The sequence below is a fragment of the Falco biarmicus genome, chromosome 2, assembly GCF_023638135.1.
Source record: "Falco biarmicus isolate bFalBia1 chromosome 2, bFalBia1.pri, whole genome shotgun sequence".
Taxonomy (NCBI): domain Eukaryota; kingdom Metazoa; phylum Chordata; class Aves; order Falconiformes; family Falconidae; genus Falco; species Falco biarmicus.
Window position 1 is genome coordinate 121,529,282 of NC_079289.1, and position 27,529 is coordinate 121,556,810.

Sequence of the window (27,529 nt, forward strand, 5' to 3'; positions counted from 1 at the left end):
GTTTTACTGTCCTCAGAGAAGTAAAACTTGCCACCTGCATGAAAAACACCATCATCCTTTTGTTAGTGTTCTGTCTCTCTCTTTTACTCTCATGCACACGCATGTGCTATCTTACTCTCTGATATGAAGAGCTTTCATACTGGACGTTTTAATTGTTTTGGAGACATAAAATCTATTTCTGATCAATGCACAGCATTTCAATATAATCACCATTCCACACTTTAAACTGATTTCACCAGATAGCTTTGGCATTTCATACTAAGTTGTCTTTTCTTCATTATAAATTTGTGACATCACTGATTGTTGTGGGAAACCCTTGTTAAGCTTTTTTGATTGCAAACTGAGCTCTTTCTTTCAGCTCCAAAAGAAATACCAATTATTCCTTCTAAACTGAAACCGTCTGCTACCCCAGAAGTACAGCATGCGAAACCGGGTAATTGTGCACACCATTTTTATAAGCTGGTATGCAGAGAGAGATGTTCACTAAAAGCAAAACTTGCTAAAGAGGACAGGAGCTATGCAATACATAAGTGTCTTGACTAACTCATCGTTCTAAAATCGGACATTTGATGTTGCCTAACAAAAGGAATAAGAGTTAAGCACATCAGTTTCATGCGTTTGGGTCCAGTGATAAAAATATAAACTAGTTCTGTAACCTTTTTGAAGGACTGGAAAGGAAAAAACCTTCTTCTAGATGGCACAGGTTTGGTTTTTTTCTATCACTTACATAAACAATATATATGATTATTATTTCTATAATTTCCTTTGCCAGTCTCCATCTCCCACTTTCACACAAATGTACTATGGCAAAGGTGACATCTTTGCTAGCCACAATAGTTTGTTGATTCAAAGTAAATTGCTACTTGTGTGATCAGTAAGTCTTCCTGCAGGGAGCTCAATGGAAAGGATTGCCATTTTAGTGTAAGTAGGAGAGCTTTCTCAAGGTACAAGGGGAAACTTTCATATACATGTGAAATTCATTCTTTGAGCATGGGAGCATTATCATCATGTCATGTCTTTTTTTATTTTCTGCTTTTTTGATCAAAAAATAGATGTCTGAACTCATTTTCTTCTGATTTTGGATTAAGGGAGATGTATTTGTCTCCTTTAGTGATTTGGGTACTGGACCAATAAATATTATGGTGTGCATTACTAGAGCACTAAAATGTTTCTGTTCTCGTATCTTATAGCAGGTCAGTAAAATACAGGAGTTGCCTTTGATGTCTTACAATTGACTACAGGCTCTGATTTAAGATTTTCAGCAACATTTTTAGGCATTTCCCCTTCAGTATAGATGCTCTGGTATTTGTTATGGACAGCAATCTTTTCTTCAGTCAGAGCCTTCATCTGTCCTTTCTCACTATTCCCCCGTAACAAAAGAAATGTAGCTGTGGATTGAATCAAATAATGGATTCAAAATGTCCTGAGAATATAAATATGGGGAAGGAGCCTTAGAAGCAAACTTCCACACATAGCCATGAGCATACAGGCTGTAGTTCTATAGGAAACAAAACTTAAAGGAGTATAGGGTGTTATGCATAAGAGTAGGACTTAGCTGCATGCTTACCTAGTCTATTTAAAATCAAACAGACCAACCTCCTGAACTACTGGAATGATACACTTTTGGCTTACTGCTGATACATCTACTGATCTATTCAATTACACCTGAATTTTTCTCTTCTAGCCCCTAAACCACCAGTTCTGGAGCCTAAAACTTCTCAGACTGTTGAACAACCAAAAGCAACGCTAGGTAATACATGTTTCTGTAGCTGTTGGTCATTCCTCTGCAGTCCAAGCAGCAGTTTGTACTCTGTTACTTTATCTCATAGCTTTTACTGTATTTAATCCATTTCTCTGAGACAGGAAAAAAGTTAGGAAATAAGCATTCAGAAACAGCTTTTTCTAAACTTGGGAGAAAAAGCAACTTGAGTTTTTTTCATACAGTTTTACTGTTTCTATAGTGTAGTAAAATTTTGGGGATCAGAATTGTCTTCCATTTTGTTGGGAGTTTTTCTACAGCAGCACCTTTACATGTAAAAATCATCAGAAAGCCACTGGAAATAAAATTGAAAGACCAAGTGCAAGGTTGGTATTTTGAATGTTAGTCCTAATTAACTCTCAGTGAAGGATTCCTGTGGCACAAGGTGAATGTGTTAATTCTACTGTTCTTTTTTGAATCCTTCTGAATGTCACTTCGGCTTGAAAAACACCTTCGGTCATTTCATATGTCTGATTCTGCTCTGTTCTTTTGGTAAATGTCATTTGCTCTTCCACTGTATCTATTGTTACGAAACTTTTTCGTAGAAAGCAGTTTCATAGCAGTGCTTTATAAACATGAACAAAATTACTGACTATACTACCTGAAACTTGCTTTCAGATTGTCAGATTAACAGTCATATTTAGCTAATTACAGTTTCAACCCATGCACATTTGTGGGGAAGAAAGTTTCTAGGATGGTTGCTCTTAATTTTTACCATTTAGATGATGCTACTTCTTTTTTATTAACAGAATTCAGTGACTACAGATATGAAGCAGTTCCCTTTTTTATTATTTATTCCTTTACAGCATTGAATTTCTTTACAGTGTTGAAAATCGAGGACGTCTTTGCATATTTGGTCTACATACGTCTATTGATAGTTTAAAATCAACCTGCATTTCAAAAGAATTAACAGAATTATTATTTTTCCACTTGCAAAAATTAATTTTCTGACTTAATGAGAGGAACATCTTGATGTGATTGTAAGCTACAATTACATATTTTAAATCTAATTACTGACTTTTCCAGGGAAGAACAAGCAGAGATTTTGCTGGGGTAGTGATGTCAAGATTTTTGACAAGGCTTCTTAGCAAATCTGATTTTGCCATTTGCGTTTGTTCCCAGTAGCCATTTGTTGCTTCATTTTGGGCTTGAAGAATGTGATTTTTATGTGATACAGTAGAAAAGATAACCTTATAATCCAGTATATTTCTTTCAGCTCCTAAAGAAGCAAAACTCATACCTTCTGCATCTAAACCTAGACCAGCTGCCAGACCCAAAAAGCCACGAACTAAACCTGGTAACTAACTTCCACAGCAAACATATTTTTTAACGTATCACTTAAGTATTATATGTTAGTTTAAATGTATTCTATGTGAAGCTCAGCATTCATTATCAGAAAAATGGACACTGAGGGGAGCTGTGCTCTATGAGAAATAATTGAACCAAAAGAATTTGAAGCAAAGCAAAAAAACTTAATTTTTATATCCCAAACCAACAAGTTGCATGGCCTGGCATTGAAGCATTTTTTTCCTGCTTTTCATTTCAAAATAACAAGTTTTCCAACTTAGTTCAGTGCAGGGTTCAGAAAATGCAAATTCTCCAGCTTTGCTGATGGTTATAGCATCGTGCCTAGAACCATAGGGTTTGTGTTGATTCAATGATCATTAATGCATATGTAGACTTACCTGAAACAGGAAATGAGTGAAATTCTGCTCTGGAATGTAGTGAAGGCCTATTTTATGATGGCAAAGGAAATTGCACCTTCACACCAGGGTTAGATTTAGTCTATGATATATGTCAAAATAAAAGGTAAGTGGCATTTTCTGGACCCGAAGAATAAGGGAATATAGTTACAAAGTTATTACTGGTGTTACATGGTTTGTAATGAAGTTAGAAAGCTTAAAATTGCATAATTGTACATTTTAAGAATATATTACTTAATCTTGGAAGAGATCAGGCAGTATTATTAAATTCTTTCCAGATTATCTGGTTTATTTTTTTGCTCATAAAAATAATTGCTGTCTGAGACCAAATAACTCCTTGTGAAAGTTGTTAATTAAATTATAATTATGACTTGGAATTTTCTCAAAAGAGTGCACATAATTAGTCTTTCATGGTGATTACAGCTCCTACAATATTTTTAGTGTAGGTTATCCAGTATTTTATTACTAGAATTATCACATTTCTCTCTGCTGTAGATGCCAGTGTCTGAATACAGATCTGAATCCTGCATGGTTTTCGTTTGTGGTTGGGTTTCAGGGTTTTTTTTAAACAGCAGATATAAAAACAACTCATTTGGAAACTTACATAAAATTCTTTTACACCCTTGGACTGTCAAGATAAACACTATATTGATGTTATAGCTATATAACAGGGTTTTATATAACTACAAAGAAAACTACAAGATTCCGTATGTGTGTGCGTGCCTCTTGTTTGTCCTCTCCCTGTTAGTGTTTTCACTGATCCATCAGATGGAATCCTAAGAAACTTTTTTTAATCATAATTAAGCTTGTAATGATCTTGCTGTAAGTAGGTGTTTGTGAATTTGGCATTTGTTCTGATGGGACAAATGGTGATATTCTTGCTCAGGAATTATTATGTGAGGCACAAACTATACAGTGCATGGGAATAACCTGGCTTTTAGGTAGGTGGCAAGCTGGCCAAAGAGCAGGATCCCCTCTGTATTCCAGCGTCATCTGGAAATTCAGCTTAAATGAGAAACTTGTGTCATGACAGTGGTTGTCACCTTTCCTTAACAACAAATCAAAATAATGAGGAATATGTGCCGTGTTGATACTGGATCACTGACTTACTAATGACCCACTTTGGGTCAAACAGAATTCCTGGAAGTTTAATTTGACTCTCATTGTTAGTAAGACTTCTGTACTGTTTCTGGTAAAGTATTTCTCTTTTTGGAGTGGAGAATAAACTTAATTTTAAAAACTCCCAAAGTTATAAACAGTTTTCAGTGTTTCCAACCAACCAACTGTACATTCAAGTGAAAGTTTGCAGCTTCATTCTTTTTCTTGGTATTAGGTATTTTATTCTGTTGCCTGCATGAAAAAAAAGTTCTTGCTGCCAGTGTGATCATGTCCAGCCATTGCACTCACTTGTACTGTTGTTAGCATTCTCTAAACATACGAAGTTTCCTTTTTTCAGGAAAGGAAATGCTAATGAATTTTCTACTGTGCATCCAATGGCACTGCAACATTTTCTTTCCAGAAAAGTGTAAGAACAGCTCTTTATAACAAAACTCTGTTGAGCCCCTGTAGATGCATTATAAATTTGCACTCTTGTGCCTCTAGTACAGAATGCTAGTTCTTACTATTTGTAGATTTCCATAATCTCAGTACAGTACTGAAGTTAAGATAGCATAGTGTTAGATTGGTGCATACGTGTAGTTGTTCCTTTTACAGTCTTATCTCCGTTACCAGGACTGTGAGGGTCGTGGAAGCACTTCTAAACATGATCTACTGAAGCACAGTGTACCAAGGACCATGCCTTCTCGGCCCGTGGAAACTGCCTGATAACTTGGTGCATGGCTCTATTTTCTGTCCTTCACAGCCTCAGCTTACCTGGTTGCTCAGTGCCTACAACCTAATCATCTGATAAATTGTTAAATAATATTGAGAGTAACTTTTGTGTCAGTCCTCCTATACTGTCTGGGAGTTTTATTTAGATGCTATGTTTTCACAAAGGTCAGAGGAAATGAAAGGCGTTTTATTTCCTCCCAATCTTATTCTCCTCTTGTCATCATCCCAAGAAATTCATCTCCCAGCTCTACCTTTTTGTCTAGAAAATCTACATCAAATGTGAATTATACATCTATTAATGAGCTTCTTTTAAATAACCTGAAAATAAACCATTACCAGAGACTTTCAGGATTGGGAGGAGGATGACAATGTTTAATTTTGTTTGAAAAAAAACCAAAGAAATTAAAAATAAAAGACAGATTGGAGTGATTCAAGATCATCAGAAAAACAGGCTACAATGTATATATGGTCCCAGGTTAGTTCTGGAAGAATGTGCAGAGTACCTAACGTGTAGGTTAGTATGCCTGTTACTGGGTTTCCCTCTCTGGATTTAGCGCAGAGTGTAGTGCTGAGGATGGGTACGTTATGCAGTACTCGCTGCTGCCATGTGTAGAAAAAGTCTCCAGTTGTTAGATAGGTAAGAATTCCCTGCTGATCTTTGTCAGGACAGAGCAGCACTTCCAGATGCGACACTTCAGAGAACTTGGCAAAGAACAGAGATCAGACTAGTGAAGGATTTTTCCATAGTTGCTTATGTGTATTCTCATTGTTCACCTTTTGACCCCACCTAGTACCAGAGCCCTGGGAGCAGGGACTGATGGCACTGGTTGGGTTGGATTTGAGCTTTTTTTCTTTTTAAAAAGAACAGGGCTGTCACTTCATGTGAGCCACTTCATGCATTACCATTTTAAATGACTTGGCTTTAAAGGGAACTGTCCAGAGGAGAGATTTACCTACTCAGCAACTGTTAGTTTAAAGATCTGATTCCCAGACAACATAGGAAAACTTAATCGTTGCTCGTTGTCAGATTTTTTTTCCAACTTTTCAGTTCCCAATAAAGCTGCTTCTTCAAAACCTGAAGCCTTTTTGCATCCAGAATAGCCTATGACAGTGCTGGGTAATTGCTATGTCCTTTCACAAAATCACCGAAGAGATGAGGTTGGGAGGGACCTCTGGAGCTCATCTGGTCCAGCCCCCTGCTCCAGCAGGGCCACCTAGAGCCCTGCCCAGACTGTCCCTTCAGTATCTGCAGGGACTGGGACTCCACAACCTCTCTGGGCAACCAGTTTACTTAATTGCCTGAATTATTTATCCTGAACACATTTTGGAGTATTTTGTTTTCTTAGAGTAGGTGCAACAGTGTCAAATACATCAATTATTAACTATAGCAAATGCCATTAAATAAATGAGGGAAGATTTAAAATTTGCATGAGATACGTCAGTTTCTTTATTCAGTCTTTCAAACTTAAACACGATCCCCCCCCCAAATATAATTCCCTCATCATAAACCTTCATGCAAGGAAATAGAGACCTTTAAATTAATAAAGTGATTTTGTATCTAAACTGGCAGAGTTTTGGGTCTCAGGTTTTATTTCATTTAAAAGTACTATGGTAAATTCCTCAAAATCAGTGTACTTGTGCGTCTTAAAATGTTTGTGCATTTCAACATGACAATTTGTCAGTATGTCCAAAAGTAAAGTCTGAGGCACACTGTACAATATTAATTAATCGTTTTTTCTTTCCTGATTAAAATCTATATCACGATAAAGAGAGAGACAGCACCAGGAAGTATAGGTAATAAACCATAGGCTGACAAGAGTCAAAGCAGAGTAAACAAGCAAAGTAAAGTTTGAAGGTTTGGATAAGCATGTTGCTTACTTAATGATTGGAGATGTATTTAAGATTGAAAATGGAAGTTGTAAAGTCATGCTAATACTAAAGAGTTCTACCAACTTTGTCTTCAAAGGTGTTTATATTTTCCAGAGTCTTTGGAGTTCTTTCAAACTTAATTACTCTAGATAGAGGTGGGAAGCTTTTTAACTCTATTATCTAATGTGCTGTAACACTAGATAACATACTGGGATCTTCAGCCTTACTTTCTTTGAGTTTGCAATTATTTACACCTAAAATCTTTCACGTCTAACTTTTGCATCACTGTGGAAGAAACTCGGAAAAATTAATAGAAAGATTTACTGAAGAAAACAGGTTTCTCTGGAGTTGTCTTTTTTTCAGTGGTCTACAGCCATAAAGAGGAAAAAATACTGTCAGGAAAACAGGAAGGTGAAGACTGAGCACACTCCTTTGCCAGCTACAGTGTTCCTGTAGCATAAATGCACCTTTTATTTTCAAAGAGCAGCAGAAGCCACACAGGGTAGTTACTGTTGCTTAAGAGTATTCAGTACAATTATTACTTACTCAGTGTTTCCATCTGAATAGTAGAGAGGTTGTGGGTTTCAACTGGGAAGCAAGAGCAGCCTAGTAATACCAGAAGTTGAGAAACAGAGACAGATACACCTGTATTTCTTTCAAGAAAATTCTCTTTATTCCAGCAGCAACCATTCCGGTGTCAGTCACTACTAGGACTCCCTACACATACGAACATCCAAAGACTGCGGAGGGTAATGATTACAAACCACCTTCAGTCATTCTTCTTTCTGCTGATCTGATAACATGTGCAGTTGAGAACACTGTTTCCTCCAGGCTTCTTGCTTATTCATCTGTGGTCCAAACCCAGCAAATGGAAATACAGTCTTGGTGCTTTGTTATTGCTCCATGTTCCTAGCATGGAGATAGTATCTTCTAAAAGGCAGTATACCACTTCAAAGCTATCTGATTAGAAACTTCAATTATATTAGAAGAAAGAATAAGAATAATAAGAACTATTGCAATAATAACTATAAAACTAAAGATAAATAATCTAAAAATCACATTTAAAACTACAAACTGCTGAACCATTTCTGCAGAAGGAGGAGTTCTTTGGTGCACATAACCAAGTATTGCTTGATAATTTCTCAAATTTGTGGAAAATATTGGATCTTTTCAATTATTCCATGAAAATGTTCAGTTTAAGAAAGGAAAAAATATTCTAGTATTAGTGAGGAGGAAAGTTTGTATAAACTAGTTAGCTTTTTTAGTATGGGAATGTATGTTTAGTGATGTGTTTAATAGGTATAACTGTATACTAAAACCAAAGGTGTCCTTTGCAGTAAGCCTTGAAATGTTACATCTAATTCAAAGAAAGATTTGAGTCACTTATTGCATTTACTGTGTGGATTGTATTCTGAGAAGCACCTCAAGATGTTTTCAGAGGTATAGCTTTACTCTAAAACCTGGATGAAGTCAGCTGCTTTACTGGATGAGGATGGCTTTAAGTCTGTGGTTAAATTATTTTACTAAATAGAGTAAGTTTGTTCTGGTTAATAAGCAACAAATCACTTAGATTCACTGTTTCCAACTGCACTAAGTCCTGCTTCATAAAGTACTCTCAAAATTCTTCTAATTACCTTGATTTGTCAAGATCAACATTGGGTAACAGTGTTTACTTAGCATTATTTCTTAGCTCTCTCTTCTTTTGCTTTTGGCTAAACTCTTAGAAGCTAATTTTGCTGCAAAGGAACACCCAGCTCTTTGATTACCTCTTTCTTCAAAGGCTCTGTCTGCTTGTTTTGTCCATATCCAATAATACCTCATGCATAAACCCACAGCAACATTTTTTCCTCTCTATTCCTTGATACAAACTGAAGGTCATTTCCTAGACTTCATTTCTTCATTGCTGAATGTGAATGTGATTCTTCTGTGGGACACCATTTACTTTCAGTTTAAATACTGGTTTTTACAAACCAAGTTTTTTCTGGTATCCAAAATCACAGCCCACACGCTTGAAGCCCAAATCATGTGCTAAGACTGAAACACAAGTGAAATCTGATAGAGTACTTCTTTTGAGATTGTGTACTTGGAGGCTTGCTTTTAGTGCGGAAAGTAAAAATGTGAACATCTTCAACTTTTTTTTCCTGGAGGAGGGGAGAAGGAAGTCATGCATCATTCTGGGATAATATTTATAGAAAGAGAAATGAAATTGCTTCAGAAAACAATTTGCAGACCGAACAATTTTATTCTGAATATCTGAAGTTTTCTAAGAACTCACTGATTTTTGAAGGCAACCTGAAAAAAGAAATGTTTTGTAGAAAAAGATTTAAAATTTGAATTCTGAAGGTAATTGATTATTTAAATGGCAAAGTCATAGCATACCAGGGATATGTAGTGAGCATAACTAGTTTAAGTTTTCTGTACAGTATTTGGCCGTTGTTGACAGAAAGAAGTTAATTCTTGTCGTTTTGGCTTTTTTTCCTTATTTGCAACGATATTAATACCAGGCTGTATCATACTGTGAATGGTAATAGAAGTGTAAGAAATACTGTAGTATTAAAAGCATCAATTGCAAACAAATTTTTGTGGTTTTATTTATTGTAAATCCCATTTTAAAATACATGTGTAAGAGTGCTTGGGAGAGAAGTGAGTATGTATAGGTTATAGAAAAGGTTCTATCTTTAGGTGCATATGTCTGTATGTTATATATTATTTTAGTTCTTACTGCCTTGAGAAGGTAGTTTATTAATTAATATTAATTTAATATATTTTCTGTGCTGCCAGGAAATTTTTATAGATTCTACCATTTCATTATTTAGGATCATGATATGGGTTTTTTCCTCCATTTTCCCCCCCTAGTTTGGCATAGTTTGTGAGAAGGAAAAAAGGATATGATGTGTTTGTTTTAAGATCCAAATTGTAAGGGGATGTAATGAGAAGAAACTAAAAGGCTTTCTCCAAATAAGCTTTTTGGGGGGTAATTATATAGCTGTACCAATAGCAGCCTTTTAGTCCTCTGCTTGACTGCTCACCTTAGAGGAAAAACCGACCTGTTTTGCCACAGTCAGCATGCCAATTTCAAGAAGCAGCAGACTTCAGTATGGGGACATCTGACATTTTTGTATAATGAGTCCCTCGATGCCTCTGACTTAAGCTGTATGATCTCTTCCCTTGCTTATTCTAGGATTTACTGACTTCTTTTAACATATTTTTGCTTCCATTGCCACCAAATTTGTGCAATTGTATTTTTCTTATTGAACCTGAAGTTTAATTGTCCATGATTTTAAAAAGTAAAAGTTAGTTTGAAGATCCCTGTTACGGTGGTGTAGTGTTAGCACCTGCTTTTATACTTAACCAATGGAGTAATTTTAAGTTTTCTGGAGTATGTTCCATACTTACCTTGTCACACTGTTTCTGTTGCAGTCTTGGAACCTATTACACTTAGAATTGAACCATCAAGGTCAACGATAGGTAATGATATTTCCGTGGCAAACTGTCATGTTTGCTTTTTTTTCATCACAGAAAGCATCACTGAAATTAATCGCCTTATGCCTTAGGATTGTTTCATTAAACTTCATTTTTCTTCTAGGTATTTCTCTTGCTTGGTGTTCCTGAGAGTTGGGTGTATTGCTCCCTTCACAGTTGGAATGTCTCCTTTTTAAGAAAATTATGCTGGCAGCTCTGAATCACCTTTCTCATAATTATGCTTGTCTGCGCTTGTCCCAGCTTTTTATTTTATAAAATAAAACCTGAGCTTCAAAAATTACTAAAACTCCACATTCTTGCTTAGATTGTTGTAAACACACGGAGAATATTACCTGGCTTTCTTTCCTACTTCCTATAAAAATACTTTTTTTCTCTGTTGCAGGTTTGAGGTTTCTTTGTGTGTTCAGTTTGATATCAGATACTAATTGCTGTGCAATTTAACCAACTTATTACCCACATTTTCTCTTCCAGCTCCAAAGGAAACTCAGCATGTTCCTTCTAAACTTAAAACTTCATCCAAACCTCGTATCTCACAGGCCAAAGATGGTAAACTGCTTTGTGTGATTATTTCTAATATAGTTTATATTGCATTGAAATGTGTTTCTGAGCAGCTGTTTAGTTGTCTGAGCCAGCTGAAACGTAATGAGGTTCTGTTCAGCTGTGTCTTCAGTGTGCAGTTTTCAGAAGTAGTAACATTTACTAGGTGTTCTTCATCATGCAAAAGAATAAATCTTTGCTACTTCATGGCAGCAGGATGAGAATATTGTTGTTAAACTCAGATTACAGTGGTAACTAAAGCAAATAGGTGGGAATCAAAATACCTATTATGGTTACTTATGTACAAAGAATTGTTTGTACCACCTTGCTTTGCATTGTTAGAATAAATATGTTTCCTTTTAAGTTGCAATTACTTGATTTCATTACACTATTATTTTCTGCATTAATTAGTAAATTACTAAGTGCATAGTTAGTATTTTTTTAATAAATATTAATATTTATTAGCATTAATGATAATTTATGCTGTATTCCAAAACACTGGATTTTATACTGTCATTCAATGTGAGTGCAGTTGAATTCAGTGATGGGCAGAAAAAATTACTCTCTGTCCTTTGCTATCAAGTTGGTAATATCAACAGAAAATTATAAGGGTATCAAATATCAACTTATGTTACCTTTTGGTAATTGTGAAAAGAATTATGGTAATCACTTTACTGAAGATCTTTAAATTGCAGACATAGAACAATATTTTTGAAATCTGATGTTATCAGCTATTATTTCCTCATGTAGGAAACAGTCAAAATCCTTGTTCTCCCATAATTTTTTAACCATGGCAGCTAGTTATAAAACATGGTTTCCAAACTAGAACTTAAAATGCAGCAACAAAAATGGTAGGGTAGTCTGGCCTTCTCAAAAAATAGTTTTGTCATACAAATGTTACAGGTTTTTACTGTTCTGTGTGGGTTTTTTTATAAAAAGAATTACTGTTTCTTCAAGAATCTATAACATACAGAACTTTTTTTACAGTATCATCCACTTATCTTATGACTGTCTTAAAAAATGCAAAGAATTGTTGGTTGCCACCCATACGGAAGAATAGACAGAGAGGGATACCATTTCTGTTGTGCCTGTGTTTCTAATGTGAGAAATGCAAGAAAATAGCATCAATTTCACATCCTGATGCCCCTTAAACACCTGATTTATTTCAGATCCATGCCAGTTTAGAGCTGAAGTATATGATCATGCAATGCAGTACACCGTAACACTCTTTAATAATACAACATCCAGAAAACAAGCAAGTGGTCTCTGATTCCAGGCGTATATAAACTACATTTGAAATACACCACAAAGGGAAGAGATTTCTGTCCCTAAAAAGCCATTTGCTGAACAAGGGAGTGATAGATTTTTGGATGTCTCATTGAAGCCCTTGGGAGAGCTAAGCTCACGCTGTTTCAGCTTACACTGCTTTCTCAGAGACTCCATTTAATGTAACAGTTTTTGTATGAGGCAGCATACTTAGTACATAGTTCAAAATGCAGTTACTAGGCAAGGAATACTAATTGTAAGTGGAGTTATTCCCTTAAATTTTCATAACAGCTTTTATGTTTTGTTTCTGATATGGTCCTGGAATGTGTAGCGCTTAGAACTGATCAACTAAAACCAACAATGTTTTACTTACAGGGACCATCATGTTTAGCTTTTTTCTCAGTATACACTGAGCACCACAAGTATATCTACATTGTACTCTGCTGTCATATTCTTTTACTATTAAATTTAGTTCTTTTGTAAGTTTCTTTGTGATTTTACACTAACAGTTCATAATCATGTTGTTCATTTTTTCATGTGTGCTGTAAAGGGGATGGAAGCACCACATTCTGCCTTTGACTGCATGTGTCTCTACTCAGTTTCTGTCATGTGCTGCTTCATCTTTTATACTAGTCCATCCATCCTGGCCTTGCTTTATGCCTTCCTGTTACAGAGGTTCTCCATCAGCGCTATTTCTTTGTGTACCAGACACTCATAGGTCTCCATTACTCACTCATACAAGCTTTCTGTGTTTCCAGAAGGTCCCAAAGGCATGTTGTTTTTTATTACTACGCCTTCTGTCAGTCTCAGTCCTTGAAAGATTTTAATAGTCGCATTATTTTTTTTTTATTTTAGTTCCAAAAGAAACACAGCAGGTTCCCTCCAAACCTAGAACATCACCAAGCTCAGAGGTGCCACAAACCAGGCCTGGTAAGCACATTGTTTCTTTATCTTATCATACTGATATGTGTGTGTTACAAATTCTGCTGTGATCAGTGGAGCTTCATAGTTACATGCATCCCTTGGGTGTATATGTTGGAGCATCCCTTGAGGCATAAAATCCAATATCACATGGCATGACATGTGGAATTCATAAGCAATCTGGTAAGTTTAAAATCTCTATCTTCAGTTCTTTTTTACATTTTAAGTCATTTCAACAGTGGGCATTTTCTGTGCAGATGTCAGTGAAAATAGGTCTTTTCTGTGTGAATTTTCTTGGGGTTTGGGAATGTGAAGGTGAAAAGGAAGGCTGTCATTGCAAAGAGGAAGGGTTTTTTCCATATTGCTCAAATTGTGTACTTTTTTTTTTTCTTTACCAGGCATAATCATTCATTTATACTTTTCAGTTCACTTTTGCACAGCCCTTAAGTTGTTCAGAGATTTGAGAATGTGTAATACCTTTTATAATGTTGTTTACACAGCTTAGTATAGAGCAGTATACCACCCTGGGCTAAGTAAGGACAGAAGAAGAAAGTTATACAAGTCACACTAGCAATTCCTGAGGTACCGTGGTGGGTTGACCCCAGCTAGCAGCTGAGCACCAAGTAACCACATGCTCATTCCATTCTGCAGTGGCATGAGGGAGAGAATCAGAAGAGCAAAAGAGAGGGAAAAAACCCCATAGTTTAAGATAGAAACAGTTTAACAAGGGAAGGATGAAAAGAGGGGGGAAAAACAAGTGATACTAAGGCAACCACACACCACATTCCACTAGCAGACAATGCCAGTCTGGAGCAGTGGGCCCTTTGAAAAGTTTTGTTGCTAAGCGTGACATTATATGAGGAGGAATATCTCTTTGGTCAGTGTGGTTCAGCTGGCCTGGTTGTGTCCCCTCTTGCCTCAGCATCTTGCCCCACCCCCAGCCTACTTGCCTGGGCGCAGAGTGAAAACCAAAGAAGTCCTTGATGCTGTAACAAGTACTGTTCAGCAGCAGCTAAAACATTGGTGTGTTACCAACACTGCCTTGGTCATGAATCAGAGTACCACAGGGGCTGCTATGAAGAAAATAAACTCCACCCCAGCCAGACCCAGTACAGGTATCCAGAGTATGTACTGTATTAGATGGTGCTCCTGGAGAAATGGGCAGAAAGATGATAACAAAACTTCCTTTTCCCCCCACCAAGTCTGCACCTATTGTTTGAATCCAAACCTTGTAATAATTTAGGAGAGTGTACAAAGCTGAAGGTGAAAACCACCCACTGTTTCTTTATGGCTTGTTGCAAAAGTTTTGGATTTATATTTGGGCTCTATTCTCTGTTAGAGCTATTGCCTTGAACTGGAGGCAACTTTGAGCAGCATAATACTGTGACGTATTTGAGCTTCAAGAGGTGACCATGTGTCATTGGCTGTAGCAGGGATGCTGTGATCATTGTGGAAGTAGTTATTGTAATGTTTTGGTTGTTCTTGGTAATACTTGGTTTTGCTTTTTATCATGCTAATGCAGTGCTGTAACCAATTACATTTAGAACTGAGAAACCAAAGTCAACAGTAGGTAATGATGCTTTCTTACTTCAATAGTCATGTTGTCTTTCCTCTTCAACACAAGTCATTAGGAGTAGTCCTGCAGAAAATTGTCACCTTTCTTTGTATAATTTAATATCACCTTTAGTAATTTAACAGTCAAGATTCTCTGCCTCTTTTCTTACTTTCTACAAAACAGTTGAGGAGGATTCTTGTGCCTTTCAAGTTGTTATGCATGTAACATAGGGTAAATTCCTTTGGTATTTAATGGTAAGTGGCAGAGGGCAGATGAGAACAGAATCCTAACTTGGTGTTCTCACTCATACTGTAGAGGTGGCAGTGTTCTAGTTAGTCATATGGTCTGGGTGAGAAGAGCTGCATGCTGCGAGCTTTGTTTCTCTGCTTCCCTTCCCCTGCAGTTGTACTGAATGAAATTCAGTCCTTCACAGAGGTCTGAAAAATAATTGTTTCACTCCAACTTCAATTCCACTGTCAGAACAGAATCATTTCAGTGATCTTTGTGTCATATGATCCCTTGAGGCAGATCCATTTGACTGAGGCATTTTTATCATTTGAAGCTAGTATTGTGAATCATTCCAGTACAATGCCCATTACAGAGCAGTGGTGTGTATGTATTTTCAGCTACTTACTTTGTTTTCTTCTTTTTTTTATTTAAGTCCTCATTTTAAATAGAACCAATAATTCCGCCACATGTTTAGTTGATGTTATGTCACAGAAGATTATTTCTTTTCTTTATAGCCTGATATTGTTCAAAAAAACCCCTTCTCTTTTCCATCACTTCCACAGAATATCTTCAGTTCAAATCTTTTCTGTTTTTGTTGACTGTTACAGTGGTAGTAGACACTGATGCCTTGGAAAATTTTAGTACAGTGTAACCCAGTTTCTTTCTTTCAGCTCCTAAAGATACACATCATGGGCCTTCCAAACCTAAAACATCACCCAGTCCACGTGTTCCTCCAACTAGAGCAAGTATGCCTATCAATACTTTGCCCTTTAGTGCATGAAAGTTTTATCAGTTTGAAAATTGCCAGAACTGATGAGTTCTTTGAAGGTACACTGATACTTCTTGAGTAGGCTGTGTTTACTGTCATGATCAAGTTTTGCTGTATAGCTGTCATGGAACAAGATAATCAGCTAGATATTTGTACATGTTGATAACTTGTATAATGGTAGGGACATGGGGGTTAACACTTATGTTGAGCCCTTGCTCATAGGAAAATCTGCATCTTAATTTCCACAGAATGTGACAGAGGTATTTTCTAGTTATTCATTTACAAGTGTAAAATTACAGTACTTCCCTGTTCTCAAAACTTTGGAAATAGTTCTCTCCATTTAAAAATTAGTGGTAAATTTCCACATTTCTTCCGCTTTGACTGCTTTGCTGGAGATTTTTCATGCAGAGTTGATTTAAATGAGCAGCAGATTTTTTGAGTATGAAACGCTTCTGAAGTGTAACTAGGCAAACTGTTAGAACTACAGCAGTCTTTAGTCTCTGCACTAACATAATATTGATTACATTGATGGGAGATCTCTTTGTGATTATTTTCAAATGGAAGAAATACTTCCTAAAAAATTTCTTTGCAGCAAATGAATCTCCTGTCAGGAAAATCAAAAGACTGACATTGAAGCATCAGCCTCAATAACATGTTCAAAACTTTGCTCATCTTCACAGGTCCAAAAGAAAGTCGACGAGTCTCTTCCAAGCCCAGAGCATCACCAAGTCCAGCTGTACCCCACACAAAACCTGGTAAATACATTGCTGTTTTGTTGTGCTTGAGTATTCAGGCTTTCTTTTGGGTTGTCTTTCCTCAGTGAATCAAGCGTTAATTAACATCTCTTCATGTTACACACAGATTTTCTAATGTTCGTTACATACACATTTAAAGGAGGATAGAGCTGATTTTTATTTTTAATGGCTGAGTTTTGATGAGCTATATATGCTTTTCAGCCACATGAGAGCTGTCACTGATGAATAACCTGTATAGCAAGATAGACAACATACAAACATTGTAAGAATGTTCATGGAAGAAACTGCATCTCTTCTGTCCCTATCAAAGGATGCTTAAAGAGAAACAAATCTGATGGCTTTAGTGTATGACTCTGAATATCTGTAACTCAAACAAATCTTTGTGTGCCCTGGTAATGGAATTTGAGCCTTAAAATTATACTTAAAAGGGTTTTAGGTACTAGTGAGTTGCCAAACCTCTAATTCCTGATGGTTCTGAGAGCATCAGTTGAACCTTCCTTTTGAGTGAGTGCATATTCACTGATTCCACCAATAAATAACTACAGTAAAAACCCCAACCTGGTTTTAGTATCATTACAATTTGAAAAGAAATCAGGCATCTAAAAGAGAGTATTTTTAACCCTTTTGCTTTTACTTATCACTAATTCTGTGTACATACCTGTTTTTATGAAGTTTAGGCACCTACTATATTTACAGTTGAACAATAAAAGACAGCAACAAGTAAAGATGTTACCTTGGGCTGGTCATTATTGCTTTTTCCCTGCTGCTTCTTGGACCAAAGATTATGTATCATTAGCCTGTTTTTCATGTCACCTGTCTGTGGTTTTGGTTTGTTTTCTTTTCTTCTTCCTGAACTTAATTCTACTCTGTCCAGGTATTGAAAGATTCCTAGCTGTTCTGTTGTTTTCACAGAAAATTTCTTTCGCTCTCACACACATTGTAATTCCTTTGACACCTGCAGGAGACAAGCATGCCATGGGTATTGCAGTTATAAGCTCTGAGATACAGATGGAAATGTGCAATCTAGCAGTCTGTGTTCCTTCAGGTTTTGTTCTTTCACTCCAGATTTTGCTTACTTGATCAATTTCCCACCCATGTTTTCCTTCATGTTTTTCTTATTCTTTAAATTCCAGTGTGTATCTGACACTCAGTTTTTCAGTGTTTCATGTAAGGGTTGTGTTTTTCTTTGCAAGCACAAGGCACGCAATACCTGTGCAATAAATCTGTCTAATTTCTGAAGAGTATAAACTCTTAAAACAGGTCTTTTCTTTCAGCTCCTAAAGAACCACAGCGTACTCCCGTTAAACCTAAAGCAGCTCCCATCCCAGATGCTCCACACAGCAAGCCTGGTAAGTTATCTGGTCTTTTGTCAAGCTGCAGTTGATAATTGAGAAATGGCTTTCAGGGTGGGCAGTGGGGGGAGTTGTCAACAGTACATCTGCTGGTACCTGGGTGTCATTCCAGCTTAAGAGACCTCTGCAATGCTGCACTTAAGTCATGCCACTGAAGGGAACTGCAGCAGTTCAATATAATTTTTATATATATATATATTTTATGCAGATATTGCCAGAAGAAGAAATAGTGGTGACCTTGTATGTTTAAATCAATAATAAAAAGTTGTTCACAGCTTGAATCTGAGCAACTCACTTCGGTTGTTTGCACCATGTTTTTGAAGCTTTTATGAGAGAAGCCTCCTAAAGCTGTTGCAGTACTTTTCCTTTATATATACATTTTCATCCAGATTAGGCTGAGGATTCCCTTCAGTTTTATTTTGATTAGGAGACTCCCCATCATAAATCTGATTGACCTGTATAAGATAATCAGTGATTTCACTGAAGGGTTATTATTGTTGGGTTTTAAGTATGTAGATGTTAAAACAAACAAAAAATTGAGCTCTTTGTAACCACATATTTCTGAGGGTAAATGCCCATTGCTGTTTTACAACATCCCTTTCCCGGCATATATAGTATAGTGCTGAAGGTTGGGGTGTTTTTAAGGGGGTGGGAGGGAAAGGGAGAGTCCCTTCATTATTCTGTGCATTTATCCACATTTTTTCCAGCAGAAATCATTCCAACCTTCCATGAACCAGATACTACCATGATTCCTCATATTCCTGAAAGAACAAAGGCCACGTTGGGTAATCATGTGTATTTCATGAATAGTTACTCTATTTTCCATTCTTGTTAGAGAAGCTCTTCTTAGAGAGAGCTCATCACATGATATTAAAAACTAATAATGAAGTTTTGCTCTGTTCTAGATACTTGCTCGCCCTTTGATCTCAATAAGGGTAATAATGCATGAGCTGATTTACTTGTGAAGGTTCTTTTCTTCATCTTCTAGCCTTTCCAGTCAGGATGATGTAATTCCTTCAAATGTTACATATTTTCCAGTAAAAAGGGACTTTACTTAATGAGCATGTAGTGATTCCTGTAATTTCTGCATCTGAGGTATGGATACTGACATCCTAAAATACTCTTCTGCTTCACTCATCACGGTATGATTTTACAGAAGAAAATTGCAAGAAAATGAGAAGATAGGAACTGTAGCATAGCATAGGCCAAAACAGACCAGCTACGTGACCCTCCAAATCAAATACTAGTTCTTTAAAGCCATCTTCTCTGCTAACTACTAGTCATCCATGTTGGGAAAACTTGCTTAAATATATGAAACGTTAGCTGGAATTCTTTCTTCTTAACTTAAATGGTGGACCAAATAAGGGCCAATGAATCCAAGCAGTATTGGGCAGCAGGAGTATTGCTTGAGGAATCTTCATTAATAATCAGGTTTTTGTCCCCCATTTCAGAGGCAGACATTGACCATGGTTTTCTGAGAGTGAAATGGTATCATTAATGAAGTATTAATAGCCGTTTAATAAGCTTCAAATTATGTTTTTTTTTTCTTTTGAGGAATAGGAAATGAAAAATACATTTAATCATGTTTCTATTTAAATATTCCCTGTATGCATTGATCCTTAGGTTAATTTGATATCTGTTTATGTAGCTTTATGAAGTTTGTGTGCCCTGTTGTACACATCTGGAGCTATCAGATGCAATATTCATATGCAGAAAATGGTTCTTCAGTGCAAGGGGCATGAAGAGTGCACAAACTAAGGCAGATATTTTGAGGACATCTTACATCGGTGTGGATCACAGACTAGCACGTGCTAAGATAGCCTTTTCCATAAATGATTCCTCCATGGCAAGAATTTGTAACTGAACATTATGAAGATAACAGTATTTAGTACTGACTAGTTCCCACATAAGAACAAAGAAGTTAATTTATAAATCGAGTCTGATATGGTGGAAGGTGAATGAAAAATAGATCCTGTCCTCAGATACTCATGTATGGCAGATGTGGAAGTTGTAGGCTACTAGTCTATTTTTGTCCTGTTACTTTTCTGTATGCTATTTGAGACTATATTCTTCACTGCTTCATCCAGAGCCACAAATTTATATATAATTTTTGGTAAGTCTGTCTGTGTCAGTGGCCATTTAACTTGTTTTCCTTTCATTGCAGGAATTCCAACTGATTGATTTTCACCTTTACCCTTACATAATTTGCCTTATTACATATTAGATCATACTTCTGTACTATGAAAGCAGTGTGTTTTTTCAGTTATTGTTCTGGGTGCTGTTTGTTTTGATTTCAGCTCCAACTGAAAAACAATTCATTCATACCAAACCAAAAACATCTGAAAAACCAAGAGTGCCACACACTAAACCTGGTAATGGAGTCATTCTTTTCATTTTGTGTGTTTGTGTTTAATCATTCTTTCCCTTAGCCCCAGGTTTTGTGCTTTTTAACAGAATTATTCTTAGCTGGTTTTGTGCTGAAACATATGCATTCCACTTAAGTCAGTCAAAACAAACCAACATATGTCAAAACTACACTGAAAATAATAGTAGGATTTGTAGTATAGCATCAGAAAGGCTTTTCCTTCTTTCTGTTACATATGTAGTAATGTGGGTGTTGACAAATGTCACTGGCTAGATAGACAGAGTTCTGTCTGAGTACTTCCTGATAATCTTCAGAGATGCTTCTTTTCTAAGTATTTTTTTTTAATCCATAAAATGTGACAGAAGTCTTTTGCAATGTGCTTGTACGGTTAGCAAGTCACGTTGTGTGCTATACTGAAACAAAGTAGTCTTCAAAATAGTTATGCAGGGCTGTATCTCTTGCCATTTTTGTTATAGAAGGGATGTATAGGGTAAGTTAATTGAAATATAGTGGTATCTGTCAGTAGTTGATTTATAAGATAGTCTGCTACTCTTTAGTTTGGGGAATTCTGAAAGTTTTAGAAATAGTGCAAATGCTAGTTTGTTTCTATTACAGTTTAATATTCTAAGATTCTTCACATTTTCTCCTTAACAGCAATACATCAGACAACTCCACAACCAATTATTACAAAATCTTCTACTACCGTTGAGTATTCAAGGGCAGCAATGGGTAAATAACTTTCCTTAAAGTTAAAATACAGGTATTTTTAATTATATAACAGGAGAAATAGCTAGAGAACATGCTCCAGTGTGTTATTTCGTGTAACATCATTCCACTACCCTTCATTTTGCTTACATATGTGCATGATTCTTAATACAGATGGGTCTCGGTTCTAGAAGTAAAGCAGAAATAGCCTTCAGCTCATGTCTGTTCGGAAGCCTATATTTATCAGACCTGCAACCAAATTCAGTGGTGTAATTTTTCTTTTAGAGCAAGAATTTTAGTCACTAACTCAACTTACCCTACAGCTCAGCGCTAGGACTTTTCTGCATTTTGGTTAATCATTTTGTTTCAGGTTCCAGAAAGCCATGGGATTGTTATTGTCTTTTTTTCAGGCATTTGAGTCATGCATTTACTGTGGGCTAAATATGACATTGGATCATGACTCCAGAAGAATACAATAATAATCTTTTTCTGTTTCTTTCAGCTCCAAAAGAAAAACTGCTTATTCCTTTCAAACCCAAAACATCTGTCGGGCCAGACATACCACAGACCAAACCTGGTAATTTAAAGTTTGTAACTTTCAAACTGTTATTGTGGCACTGCCTTAGTTACACTTCCTGCTGTCATTCTGTACTGCAGTCATGGGACGTGCATATGTAGTCAGAAATTAGGATCATTATTCAGCTCAGCGTGTTAATAAATTATATCAAGAAGCATGCCTGAGAAATGCATCTGTTTCCTTCCATGGAGGGCAGAAGTGAAGATGGTTGGGTTTTTAACAACTGTTTGTTGAATTGGTAGGTATAGCCATTAAAAATGTGAGGTATTAGATTAATTTTATTAAATATGTACTACTGTAGCCAGCTTCACTAAGCTCTTTTCTTTGAGGGATTGTGTTACCCTAATATATTTGCTTCAGTTTCTCAAGTACTTTTGAAAGTTGGGTTACAGAATCTCAGTCCAAGATAGTTAGATGCTAAAGATATAGATACATCTTCATACCAGTGATTTTTGCAGTACCTACAGTAGATTTACGGATGCAGAGTTATACTGAAGGATGATGATACTTGAGCTTTACCCTGGGTGTGAACTATTTCCTTAAAAATTACTAAGTAGGAAGGTTAGACAAGAAAATATTGTTAGAGCAGGGGTGACAACATGGTTTTAAAAAAGAGCAGCTCCTCATCTTTCTTACTCTGATCTAATCGCCTTAGTTTTAGAAAATAAGTTAATGAATAGGTTTTATCATTTCCCCCGTTTTTTCCCTTAGACTTCTAGCCCGTTTTTATATAGCTGAAAAGAATTTAAGCAGAGACGCTAGTAATTCAAGAACTGTCCATAGATATTACTGTGAAAATGGAACTGAACAGTCCAGGAAAAAGATTTATTTTCTAAAGGCCTTATTTTGAAAGGCTTTCTGTTAAGTAACCAAGTTAGATCCTAAGTCTTGGTTGAATAAGAGCTATTTCCAATCATGTCAGTTAACAAGTGCCATGCTTTGGTACCACTACAAAGTTAGTTTTAGGCAAAGAATTTCAGAGAACAGAATTTATAGGTTTATTCTTTTCCTTTTAGATTTTAAATAATTATAATGATATATATGCAAATAAGCTACTGTTAGGAAAGTTGTTAAAAAAATTTGATACTATTTAGCCACTGCCCTTCATGCTAGTAAGTAGGTTACTTCCCAGCTTCCATATTTTAACCTGATTTCTGTAAGACAGAGAGGCATGTAGTGTGTGGCTCTGACTGCCACTCTCTCCTTTTCATCCAGTAACTTGGATATCTTTCACTAAATTCAATCAAATTTGAGTGAGCGAAGAACATCTGAAAGATAACTACGTTACTACAGGGTTTTAAAAAATTTTTTAGGGAAGTGCAAATTAATACACCCAGTGTAAGAAAGACCAAGGACTGCCAGAACTGTACCTCTGGGGCATTTGTCCTGAGTTGGTGGGGGCCCAGCAGAATAGTTGCATTGTCTGGCTGTCAGCGTGAAAACACATCCAGACTAATCAGAACACGTGTCTGTCTCCTGTTTGCTAAAATTGTCTTAGCAGATGTGTAGATGGGCTTGTAGGAAACAAAGGACACAGATCCTTAATGAAATCCAACGTCTTTAATTTCACTTCTCACAGAACAATGTTTTATTTCTTTTAGCTCCAAGGACAACACACCTGGGATCAATTAACCTTATAACAGTTCATGTTGTTGATGGGTCCAAAATGACTTTGGGTAATGAGAATATTATGTCAGTTTATTTTTCATAAAACTTTACTTTCTCTGCTTTTGCTATATGGCTACACTCACGCTTTAATCAAAGATATATTGAGGTATTTCTGTTATGTCAGGTTCAATTGTTAGTCACTTTCCAATGCACATACAAAATGTTGCTGGTTTTAATTTTCCAGCCATTTCTTCTTTCATGCAATTCTTTCTAGAAATAAGTACTTTATGTACAGGGCTGAGGAGACATATTAAAAAGACATTACCTTATCATCTTTTTTTTCTTTTGTCTGACCTACTAATGATATGTATCTTCCCAGTCCTTCCCAGTCGAGAGAAGTCTTTTACCTGTATAAAAGCATGATTTTAGGCCAGATGTCTAGCACCAGCTCTTTTTGTTTATGGTCTGCACAAAGACAGTTTGAATTTCGCTTCCACCTGTGGTATCTTACGTTTAAAAGGAAATAATTTGCATTTGATAAGCAATAATATCTTTACTTTCAGTTCCCAATGAAACGTACCATATTTCACCCAAGCCCAAAACTGCAGTACCAACTGAAATTCCACGGTTCCATACAGGTAATTACTAGGATTTTCTTAAGTTGTTGTTTTGAGAGTCTGTAGAGGTTAAGTAAAATCAGTACGGTTTAAGGTTTAATGATCTATTCCTTATTACCTTTAAAACTATTTAAAATATATCACATGAATATTTATTTTTCCCCTTATCAAACGATTTTTGTTCATTGCTCTGAAAATCAAGGCTGAATCAGCATTGCCTCAAAGATTATATGAAGCTTTTAAACAGTATTATGCTGTGTATTGGATCCTCAGATGTATAGTGTTGCAAACATAAATGTAACTGACTTCTACCTCTTGACTATAAAATACTAAATCTAAATCTGTAAAACGTTTCCCAAATGTAGATGTCAAAACTGAGTAATACGTTCTTTCCTGCATAAGTATTTTCTCTGACATTCCAGAGAGCCTGGATTAAGTGTTGTGGGTAGAATGGTTATTAATATCAAATAGCTAGGTCTATTTATTTAAAAAATGAGTTATAGAGGTTGATAATTTGGCACAAGGTAACAGTGACTACTGCTTATGCTTTCAGCTTGCAGTGTGATTCACATAGATTCTCTAACAACTGAAATATCAAAACTATTTGGCAAGGGAAAGGCAACAATAAGAAAAGGTTGAAGGCTTCTGATTTTAGCCTTGATGATGACAGTATGCTTCAGCAGCCCTACACAGTGTCTGCATTGAATGCTTCCAGTTGTTTTCTCTCCAGTATTTCAATGTTTCATGTTTTTAATCTGAATATTTGATTTGGGCAGTGTTCGGTTTGGTGTTTTATTTTGAGGTTTTTTGTTTGTTTGTTTGTTTTTTACAGAACCTAATTAAATGTCTTAAGGCCATGGATACCTTGCAGAGCTAACTCTGTATCTATATACAGTTGGGTAACTGGCTGTAAATATTTTATATCTTTTCCTAAACCTAAACATGAATGTAACTGGTCAGACTGCATGATGGAGTCATCTGACCACTAAAGAAACTACCATTCTCAGTGTGCATTTTGGATTGGAACTCATAGAATTCTCATATGTCCATTTTGCTGTATCACATTGGTGCATGGACCATTTTTCTGGCAAATTACACTGCACTATTTGTGTTCCTTTTACACATAGCATTTAAACTGAACCTTATTTCTTGTAGCACCTCATAAAACACGTCTCACTTCTGCAAGACCAAAGCCATCTGATAAATCACAGACCAGACCTGGTAATAATTGTTTATTCAGTTTGGGACGGGGAGGAGATAATGAATTAATTAATTTCACCTATTCTCAGTGGAATTTTAAGTGTTGCTGAAAAAAAGGGGTATTTTTCTTTAAATTAATTAGTCTAGAGGTAAAGCTTTTCCAAATCAGAAAAGAAAGAAACCAAAGCTGTGTGTATCATTGCAGCAAATGTTGCTTTTCCATCTCTAATGTGGAATTTTTGGCATCACATAAAAGTCTGTTGGGTTTTCTTTTCATGGAACATTTTTTTTTCTTTGGTTTTTTTTTTTTCGTCTTTTTTCTTCTTTTATTCTTCTTTTTTTCTCTTTTTTTTTTTCCTTTTTTCTTCTTTTTTCTTGTTAAACTCTTTCCCAGCTCTTAGTAAAACCACACTAGCACCAGCTAGAACAAAAGCACCTGGACTGCCAAAGTGGATTGCACCAACAGCAGGTAGAGCTGCAGTTTTGGCATTTGTTTAAAATTACCAGTAGAAGACAGGCTTGTGACTTCTTCAAATCATCTTAAGCCCTGCAAAATATTTCATTGTACTTGATTATAGAAGTTAATTCCTCAGAATGCTGTGTGTAATTGCTGCTACTGGTCAAGTTATATAATTCCTGACTGTCAGTATGACTGATATTGACACTCAGTCAGTGTAAACTTGCAGATACAAAATTATGTGGCTACTGTTTACTGCTGTTTTCTAGATGATAGGTCCAGAATAATTGCTGGAAAACACTTTGCTGAAAAGGGTTACCCAATTGTTTAAGTTCAAGTCAGAAGGCTTGGTAAGAAAGCCTTAAAACCAGGTATCTTGCTAGCTACTAGCTATGCATGTGGTGTGTTCATGTTGGACCTGCTCACATTCGGACTATGTGCTGTTCAGGCTTGCATACTTCAGCACCAAGGAAGTTGATGGATGATAGAGAAGGGTGAGAACTGTCACTTCAACTCACACATTCTTACACACCGAGATAACATACACCCCTAGCCACAAAGATTTACTCGAAATTTTGGGTTGGCTGGGGGAAGAATCATTTATGATAAATCCTTTTTCAATTGTACCTTGGTTTTCCATCCAATCAAAATAATGTTGTCAGTGCTAATGGATAAAGAATCATTGTTTTAAAAATTTAATAAAGCATGAATTTATTATGTTACTACGAATACCTTTTTTAAAAAAAAATACAGCCATTATCTTTTTTTTAAAAAATATAGCCATTGGTTAATTAAATACAGACTTTTAGGACTCTTCATCTATAACGCAAGTTTAAAATAATAAACAATTTAAATAAATAAATAATGCACATCTTCAAAGCAAACTTGGCTGTTCATCCACTGCTAACAGTGCTACTGTGTCCCATACTGTTGCTCTGTGCTAGCCAGGTTAGGATAACCTGAGTAATATACCATCTGCTCTATGCATTCCTTTTTTTGTCTGTGTAATATTTCTCTGTACTGGGATTTCCAAAGTACCTTTGGCCATTGAATACCTGTTGTTGACTTTTTAGTATGATTTGAGCTATTTATGCCTGCACACAATTTTGAGAAGCCCACCATGTTTTTCGAAGTGGCAAAACCTCAAAAGAGATGGTTGTATATTTAAAATTAATTAAAAATAGCCTGTTCAGAACATGGCATACTCTTCTGTATTACATACAGAGTGGACGCCTTCATTAGAGATCTGTGCTCTTTGACTCATTATAGTCCTCCTGGCAGGTGAAAAGAGCCCATCAAATTCCAGGACTATCAGAGACAGACAGTATTAAATGACCAGTGGCAGTAGTTGCGGGTCAGGAAGTTTTGTTCTTCAGTTGTGTTGGCAGTATCCTTGTGAGCGAGCTGCCTAATGTCTGATTTCCAAAACAGGCAGAATACGCACAGGTCTCCAGGAGTAAGTGGCTTTTGAAATCACATTCTGAAATTATGCATAAATACATATGTTAGACAGTATGTTAAGCTTTTCCCTTCTCTCATATAGCAGTAACCTTGGCTGAGGTATCTGTAGATTAAACAGAAGAAAAAAAAAAAAATGCCTGGTAAGGAAATCAGCAGTATAAGCATAACAGTAGATAATAGTAGACATGTAAATTGTTACATGCAGTTTGTTGTGCTTAACACTGTTTTAGGTGACTGACAAAGTATTGTTTCAAGCAATCTTATTTTAAATGCTCCTGTTGGAGTGCCCGATAGTTGTCATTATTTCCATGTCTTTATAGTAGTTCCAGTTGCCAGGAAGATCTAGAGCTTTGGTGTGGTAGATGATATCAAAAATCGTCACAAGTCTATTACCTTGCTGCACATGCTATGTGTACTCACAGGTGAATAAGTACCTTCTTTTAGAATTCTTCCGGAAAACAATACTTCTAGTAGTATTTTCCATTGCTCAGTTACAGGAGTCTTTCTTCTTT

At 36.2% G+C, this 27,529-nt stretch overlaps 1 protein-coding gene across 1 annotated transcript in view; it reads left to right on the forward strand.

Moving 5' to 3' along the window:
- The window catches only part of ABI3BP (ABI family member 3 binding protein), a 166,177-nt gene that overhangs the window by 97,682 nt on the left and 40,966 nt on the right, over positions 1 to 27,529 (forward strand). The window contains 18 exon segments of the mRNA XM_056329210.1: positions 359 to 433; positions 1,685 to 1,750; positions 2,976 to 3,056; positions 7,842 to 7,910; positions 10,582 to 10,629; positions 11,116 to 11,190; positions 13,303 to 13,377; positions 15,823 to 15,897; positions 16,601 to 16,675; positions 17,950 to 18,024; positions 18,738 to 18,812; positions 20,325 to 20,399; positions 21,047 to 21,121; positions 21,600 to 21,674; positions 23,276 to 23,350; positions 23,846 to 23,920; positions 25,055 to 25,120; positions 25,494 to 25,568. Coding sequence (XP_056185185.1) covers positions 359 to 433; positions 1,685 to 1,750; positions 2,976 to 3,056; positions 7,842 to 7,910; positions 10,582 to 10,629; positions 11,116 to 11,190; positions 13,303 to 13,377; positions 15,823 to 15,897; positions 16,601 to 16,675; positions 17,950 to 18,024; positions 18,738 to 18,812; positions 20,325 to 20,399; positions 21,047 to 21,121; positions 21,600 to 21,674; positions 23,276 to 23,350; positions 23,846 to 23,920; positions 25,055 to 25,120; positions 25,494 to 25,568 — 1,305 coding nt within the window.